This window comes from Dendrobates tinctorius, unplaced genomic scaffold (genome assembly GCF_039654945.1).
Source record: "Dendrobates tinctorius isolate UK_male_01 unplaced genomic scaffold, ASM3965494v1 ptg000064l, whole genome shotgun sequence".
Taxonomy (NCBI): Eukaryota; Metazoa; Chordata; class Amphibia; order Anura; family Dendrobatidae; genus Dendrobates; species Dendrobates tinctorius.
The window spans coordinates 15,736,604-15,745,034 of NW_027361732.1; the positions used below are offsets into that span (position 1 = coordinate 15,736,604).

At 48.6% G+C, this 8,431-nt stretch overlaps 1 protein-coding gene across 1 annotated transcript; it reads left to right on the forward strand.

Moving 5' to 3' along the window:
* The first annotated feature begins 4,347 nt into the window (after nucleotides 1-4,347).
* On the forward strand, nucleotides 4,348-6,822 carry KBTBD7 (kelch repeat and BTB domain containing 7). Its single transcript, XM_073580328.1, has one exon. It carries the CDS (start codon nucleotides 4,437-4,439, stop codon nucleotides 6,360-6,362), a length of 1,926 nt encoding a protein of 641 aa, XP_073436429.1. The 5' UTR covers nucleotides 4,348-4,436; the 3' UTR covers nucleotides 6,363-6,822.
* The last annotated feature ends 1,609 nt before the right edge of the window (nucleotides 6,823-8,431 follow it).

Here is an 8,431-nt window from a genome sequence, read left to right on the forward strand (position 1 = left end):
CATTGTGTTCAAGACAAAAGCAGGACTCCTCACTGAAGAGGATGGCCCTCTATACCAGCCTTGCTCTGTGCCACGATAGCCATTAAGAGCAGTAGTCTGAGGCCTTCATGAGAGAACATTACATCGATCCCACTCCCAGCATTATGGTGTGGGGTGGTATAGTGTACAATAGATGGACCTAACAGGTGCCCTAACTGCACAGTATTAGGCTGTGTTCACACATTGTGTTTTTTGCCTTTTTTTTTCTGCAGCCAAAACCTGCTCTCGTCAATAAAAAAAGCTGCTGACAAAAAGCAGGTTTTGCCGAGTTATTTTTCTGGTACAATTGTCTCCCGTGCATGCTGATAGTTTTGTGCCCCTGCAAAAATCATGGTGCAACTTCCCAAGTTTTCTGTACCAAAAACACAGCAAAATTGGATACCTGCATTTTTTTTTTTTTTGCTGCGGTTTTGCTGTTACTCATTGCTTTCTATGGGTGAAAAAAACGCTGAGGCTATGTGCACACGTAGTTTTCGGTGGTGCGGATTTTGGAAAAACCGCAGGTCAAAAAGACCTGCGGTTTAGGCTGCGGTTTCACACCTCTATAATGGAGGAGATGTGATTCCGCACAAACAATTGACATGCTGTGGATTGTAACCTGCGGAAAAATCCGCAGCATGTGCACAGCGGTTTTGGTTTTACCAGTGGAAACAATGGTACTGTACAACGCAGCAGAAATGCTGCGGATCCGCAGCAGAATGCGCACCGTGTGCACATGGCCTGAAGTGACTTGCTGCAGTTTTCCAATTTGGTCAGGGGAAAAAAAAGCAATGTGTGTATGAGATTTCTGAAATTTCATAACTTTTGCTGAAACTGGCAAACGCAGCTTAAAATTTGCATTAAAAAAACGCAGCAAAGATGCAATGTGTGAACATAGCCTTACATTGATTCAGTTGTGGAACCTGGAATTTCTCCAAAATGACCTAGGAACATATTTTCATATTTGTATTGTTCACAATTATTGTACTTGTTTTTATTATGTACACCCCTCCTCACATGTAACGTGCCATGGAATAAATAGCACTATAATGATAATGTGGAAGTGCAGGGATTTCGGCTCGTGGCGCTTATCCTCCATTCTGAATAAACAGATGTTTTGGAAATGTTTCTCTTTCTTTTTATCCATCCTGTGATTTACAGAATTACACAGTTAGCTGCTTTCTGGAGTAATCTCAATGGTTCAGGAGAGCTGAACAGTAGAAATAACGGGATTTTCTCTTTAGAGATATTTAGTGTTAGGGGGGCTCATACTCACTTGCGAGTCTCTCGCATGAAGGCCTGGCACTATCATCGGCACTTGGACCGGAGCGTGCGGCTGCATAGAAATACATGTAGCCACACGCTCCGGTCCCAGTGCCGGCGGCAGTGCCAGGCCTTCACGCGAGAGACTCGCAAGTGAGTATGAGCCCTAAGTTGCATGGGGCTGCTTCTCAGATAAAGGCCACGCTCAGTATTTGGTCATTATTTTACCTCAGTATCTGTAAGCCAAAACCAGGAGTGGGTGATAAGTCCAGCAGTGGTGACGTGTCTCTATTCTACTTTTCCTCTGATTGCTCCACTCCTGGGTTTGACTTTCAAATATGTAAAATACTGACCAGATACTGATAGTATGACAGCAGCAAAAGAAATGCTGAGTTTTTGACGAAAAAGCTTCACAAGCAGGTGCTGAATGACAAGGAAACTGTGACTGACTCTGTATCTGTCCTCACTGAGCCCGCATATACTGAGCCAGTCCTTGCTCAGCCCGTGCACACTGAGCCCGCAGACTGCACACGAGACCATCCTCACCGAGACGGCACGCAAAGAGCTCGTCCTCACTAAGCCCGCACACCGAGATGGCACACAATGAGCTCGTCCTCACTGAGCCCGCACACCGAGATGGCACACAATGAGCTCGTCCTCACTGAGCCTGCACACCGAGATGGCACACAATGAGCTCGTCCTCACTGAGCCCGCACACCGAGATGGCACACAATGAGCTCGTCCTCACTGAGCCCGCACACCGAGATGGCACACAATGCGCTCGTCCTCACTGAGCCCGCACACCGAGATGGCACACTGAGCTCGTCCTCACTGAGCCTGCACACCGAGATGACACACAATGAGCTCGTCCTCACTGAGCCTGCACACCGAGATGGCACACAATGAGCTCGTCCTCACTGAGCCTGCACACCGAGATGGCACACAATGAGCTTGTCCTCACTGAGCCTGCACACCGAGATGGCACACAATGAGCTCGTCCTCACTGAGCCCGCATATACTGAGCCAGTCCTTGCTCAGCCCATGCACACTGAGCCCGTAGACTGCACACGAGACGTCACACAATGAACTCGTCCTCACTGAGATGGCACACAATGAGCTTCTCCTCACTGAGCCCGCACACAATGAGCTTCTCCTCACTGAGATCGCACACAATGAGCTTCTCCTCACTGAGATGGCACACAATGAGCTTCTCCTCACTGAGATGGCACACAATGAGCTTCTCCTCACTGAGCCCGCACACAATGAGCTTCTCCTCACTGAGATCGCACACAATGAGCTTCTCCTCACTGAGATGGCACACAATGAGCTTCTCCTCACTGAGATGGCACACAATGAGCTTCTCCTCACTGAGATGGCACACAATGAGCTTCTCCTCACTGAGATGGCACACAATGAGCTTCTCCTCACTGAGATGGCACACAATGAGCTTCTCCTCACTGAGATGGCACACAATGAGCTTCTCCTCACTGAGATGGCACACAATGAGCTTCTCCTCACTGAGCCCGCACACAATGAGCTTCTCCTCACTGAGATGGCACACAATGAGCTTCTCCTCACTGAGATGGCACACAATGAGCTTCTCACTGAGATCGCACACAATGAGCTTCTCCTCACTGAGATGGCACACAATGAGCTTCTCCTCATTGAGATGGCACACAACGAGCTTCTCACTGAGACCGCACACAACGAGCTTCTCACTGAGACCGCACACAATGAGCTTCTCCTCACTGAGATGGCACACAATGAGCTTCTCCTCACTGAGATGGCACACAATGAGCTTCTCCTCACTGAGATGGCACACAATGAGCTTCTCCTCACTGAGATGGCACACAATGAGCTTCTCCTCACTGAGATGGCACACAATGAGCTTCTCCTCACTGAGATCGCACACAATGAGCTTCTCCTCACCGAGATGGCACACAACGAGCTTCTCACTGAGACCGCACACAATGAGCTTCTCCTCACTGAGCCCGCACACAATGAGCTTCTCACTGAGCCGGCACACAATGAGCTTCTCCTCACTGAGATGGCACACAATGAGCTTCTCACTGAGATGGCACACAATGAGCTTCTCCTCACTGAGCCCGCACACAATGAGCTTCTCCTCACTGAGATGGCACACAATGAGCTTCTCCTCACTGAGATGGCACACAATGAGCTTCTCCTCACTGAGATGGCACACAATGAGCTTCTCCTCACTGAGATGGCACACAATGAGCTTCTCACTGAGATCGCACACAATGAGTTTGTCCTCACTGAGATGGCACACAATGAGCTTCTCCTCACTGAGACCGCACACAACGAACTCGTCCTCACTGAGATGGCACACAATGAGCTTCTCACTGAGATGGCACACGAGTTTGTCCTCACTGAGCCCACACACCGAGACGTCACATAATGAGCTCGTCCTCACTGAGATGGCACACAATGAGCTTCTCCTCACTGAGATGGCACACAATGAGCTTCTCCTCACTGAGATGGCACACAATGAGCTTCTCCTCACTGAGATGGCACACAATGAGCTTCTCACTGAGATGGCACACGAGTTTGTCCTCACTGAGCCCACACACCGAGACGTCACATAATGAGCTCGTCCTCACTGAGCCAGTCATTACTCAGCCTGTGCACACTGAGCTCGTCCTCACTGAGCCTGCACACCGAGCCCGCATATATTGAGCCAGTCATTACTCAGCCTGTGCACACTGAGCTCGTCCTCACTGAGCCGGCACATATGTACACCCCTCCTCATATGTAAAGCGTCATGGAATAAATAGCGCTATAACAATAATGTGGAAGTGCAGGGATTTCGCCTCGTGGTGCTTATGCTTCATTCTGAATAAATGAGATGTTTCTCTTTCTGATTTCCAGAATAACACAATTAGCCGCTTTCTGGAGTAATCTCAATGGTTTCGGAGAGCCGCACACCACGTGTGACGTGACCACGACTCCTGAGTCCTGACTCGGACGCTCGCCTCTCACCCATATAAAGGGCGCTGATGGAGATCACGTGACTCACTGTAAGGCTCCTCCCTAGAAGGTCGGGAAGTGAGCGCGCTCGGTCAGGTCTTCTTGACTTCCGGGAAGCGGAAGCAGTACTCTCGGCAAGGCGGTTATCTGTAGTGACGCGTCCCGTCATGTCTGGTTACGGGGTGTCCAGCTTTTTCTCAGGGCCGGAGCTGCTGGAGGACCCGGCTCACGCCTCCGCCTTACTGGCCCAACTAAAGTCATTTTACGACTCGAGTCTCCTGTGTGACGTCACCATCCGCGTCCTGGGCGGGAGCCCTGAGGAGCCGGGCGGCGCGCTGGACCCGGACAACAGCCGCAGCTTCCAGTGTAACCGCAACGTGCTGTCCGCCGCCTGCCCGTACTTCCGGAGCATGTTCACCGGCGGCCTGTACGAGAGCAAGCAGCAGCAGGTGACGCTGCACGACATGAGCCCGGAGTCCATGGCGCTCATCATCGAGTACTGCTACACGGGGAAGGTGACGGTGACCGAGGCCAATGTGCAGCGTCTGTATGCGGCGGCCGACATGTTGCAGCTGGACTACGTGCGCCAGGCCTGCGCCGGGTACCTGGCCCGGAGGCTGGACCTGCACAACTGCGCCGCCATCCTGCGCTTCGCCGACACGTTCGATCACTGCGAGCTGCGGAGCCGCGCTCTGGCCTTCATGGCGCGCCACTTCGAGCAGTTTGTGGCCAGTGAGGAGTTCAGTGAGATGAGCCTGGCCCAGCTGAGGATGGTGCTGAGCATGGACAACCTGGACGTGGGCAGCGAGCGGATGGTGTGCGGTGCCGCGCTGCGCTGGCTGGAGGCCAACCACAAGGACAGGGCGGACATGTGCCAGGAGGTGCTGAGCTGTGTGCGATGGCAGCACTTCACCGACAAGGACCAGGCCTACGTGGAGAGCCTCCGTGCCAGGCCGTGGGTGCGCAGGCATTGCTTACCGTACCTGGACGCTGTGCTGCAGGACAAGGATGGGAAGTCTAGTGTCGCCGTACAGGAGACGAGCCCCATGCGCAGGATTGGCATGCTCGCCAAGGAAATGGTCATCTTCTTTGGTCACCGCAAAGAGCCGTTCTTGTGCTATGACCCTTATTCTGGGGACATCTACACCATGCCGTCCCCTCTCAGTAACCTCGCCCATGGCAAGGCGGTGACCTCCTCGGCCGTATGTGTCTCTCCAGAGAATGACTTGTATTTGGCTACCCAACCTCTGAAACAACTATGGGTGTATAGTCCGGTGCAAAACAGCTGGCAGCTCCTAGCTGAAAGGTTGTTGTGTCGCGAGGGCATGGACGTAGCTTACCTGAACGGTTACGTGTACATTGTAGGCGGCCATGACCCTTCTTCTGGTGCCAAGATCAAAGACGTGGAGTGCTATAGTGTGCAGAGGAATCAGTGGACGCTGGTGGCCCCGTTGCCCCACTCCTTGTACTCCTTTGAGTTGGTCACAGTAAATGACCGTCTCTATGCCATCAGTAATAAAAGGATGCTGTGTTATGACCCGGCCTGCAACCAGTGGCTCAACTGTGCCTCTATGAAGCGCTGTGACTTCCATGAAGCCTGTGTATACAACGACGAAATCTACTGTATATGCGACATTCCTATAGTGAAAGTCTACAATCCTGCCAGAGGAGAATGGCGGCGAATCAGTCCGATACCCTCTGAGGTCAATACGAACAACTACCAGATTGTGCTATATGGGTCCAAACTCCTTCTCATCTCCTGCACCATTGTACAGTGGAAGAAGAACCGTGTGACTGTTCACGAGTACGATGTGACTAATGACCGCTGGCTTAATATTGGCACCATGTTGGGCCTGCTGCATTATGACTGTGGATTCATGTGCCTGTCTGCCCGAGTGTACCCATCCTGCTTGGAATCTGGGCAGAGCTATATCACAGAGGAGGATGATGTACGGAGCGAGTCTAGTACGGACTGGATGGATGGCTTTAGTGAGCTGGACTCTGAGTCCGATAGTCTAAGCTCGTTTTCAGAGGACGAGTGGCCAAGGGTATCTGCGGCAATACCACGGATATATCTTGAAGGCTCTTTCTAACCTACAGAACGTTATTTGTATTTCCCTTTCAGCCAAACCACCTGCCTCTAAAACTGATACGCCTCACTACTTGAAACCTTGTCTCCTGGAGCATCGCCTCTTCAGCCATTTGTCACAAATCTAGCCCTGAGCTGTTTCCTTCTGTACATAGTCTCACTTTGTTGTGCAGATAACTACCTTATTGTTTCTTTAGGCTAGGAATTTGTGTTTTGTAATAGCAACCGTTGCATTGGTCAGGCAGAGAAAGCATTTTGTTTTTGGGGCACAAGAAGACAATGTTTGTATTTTCAGATTTTTTTTTTTTTTTTTTTTTTTTTTTAATGTTGCTTATAAGGATGAACAACTTCCAGTTTGTTTTTAGGTATACCATTTTGTTCCTTACTCTGCAAATGGAACTGGGAATTTTACATGATTTAAAGGGATTTAACTTAAAATTAAAATACTGGAAAAGTTTGGGTTACATTCTGTCAAGTTGTGATCAGATTTGAAAGATTTTGGATGTATGGGCATGATGTTTTACCACTGTCTGTAAATGGCAGGTTCCTTAGACTTATTGTATACACCGGCTGTTGTAGGAGCCCCTTTAAGCAAGGCTGCTTTGTCCTTAGTCTGGGATGACATGCAGGTTTCTTGTAACCTGTTTATGCAATCAGTCGTACAATTTGTACGTTACAGGTGTGATGGCGTATGTTTGTGTGATTTACATGCAACTTTTTTTTCTTTGTGTATTTGTACTGCAACAGTTGCATGTACACAGTTTACTCCTATGGACTGCAAAAGTGGCATTACTGAGCCCGTGTCGTTCCAGTTGCCCGTCCAGACTTGTCTCATTTAGTAAATACTTATATTCCTCATGAAATAACATTTCAGAATCATCTTTACAAAGAGAGGTCTCAAAAATGAGACCGCCGGGTATAGCTGCGGAGGGATATGCCCATTTAGCAAAGATAATGATCGTTTTTAAGAGAAACAATAGGGAAATTAATTTTTTTTTTTTTTTTATTTAAGAATTCATTCTCTAGAATTATTTCATGTTAGATTCAAGTATTTAATAAAACACAAGTCAGGTTTGGTGACAGATCTCTTTAAAGGCTGCTTTGTCAATCCTTGCTCCATTCATAATATCCTAAATGGACTCGGTCAGCACCGAATGACTGTTCAAACCCAAGTACAAGCACACGGACATCAGGATGTGGCCAAACTTTTAAGTGCACCTTCCCACCTACTTGTTTTCCTCTCTATCTTCACCCCCTCTCTTCTTTCGTTGACTGCTCTGGCTTTATATATCCAGAGAAGGTTGGAGATAGGTGGGAAAGGGTATATAAAGGACTGGCCAAGCTAAGGGTGCACTGAGCGCCTGTACTTGGTTTGAACAGTCATTCTGTGTTGACAATCTCTTGTTAAGTGCTACCAAACAGTAAGCTCTAACATTTTCACAACCACAGGATATGCTATAAATGTCTGATAGCTGCTGATCCCACCTCTGGACCCCAGCCCCATCTGTTGCTGCTGTAATTGGAGGGTTGGTCATGTACATTTCCCATAAAAGTAAATTCAGAAAGTTCTAAAAAATATCTGCGTGGACTCTTCTCCATTAACAGCGGCACATGGCAGTAGTCCCTGTTCTCAAGGTGGATGTGGGTCCCACTTTTGGGTCTGAACCATTTATTGCAGATCCATCCGGTGGATATGACAAATGTCTGAATTTGACCTACCACTCTGGTTATAGAGGAGGCTGAGTATAATCCAAATTGTACTACCCTGGTTTAAGTGTCTATCACATGTAAAACTCCCTTGACAAAGTGCCTGATAATGTAGAGTCTTGTAGGAAAGTGGAACGCTGCATGGGAGGCAGGAGAATAGAATAATTCTCATTTGTTAGGCTCACGGTGTTTGGGGCTGGAAAGTTATCGTTGGGTTGAAGTCCTAGATTTGACTGTTAAATAGACTTAAGATTTTTTTTTTTTTTCCTGATGCTCAATTAAAGGAAATCTGTCAAATTTTATTTATTTTAGGAATCATTTTTGATGGATTCTCAAGTTTTATACAACATTGGAAGTTTGTACAGC

Coding starts and splice junctions, on each gene's coding strand:
- KBTBD7 (XM_073580328.1), top strand. CDS start 4,437: ATGTCTGGTTACGGGGTGTCCAGCTTTTTCTCAGGGCCGGAGCTGCTG.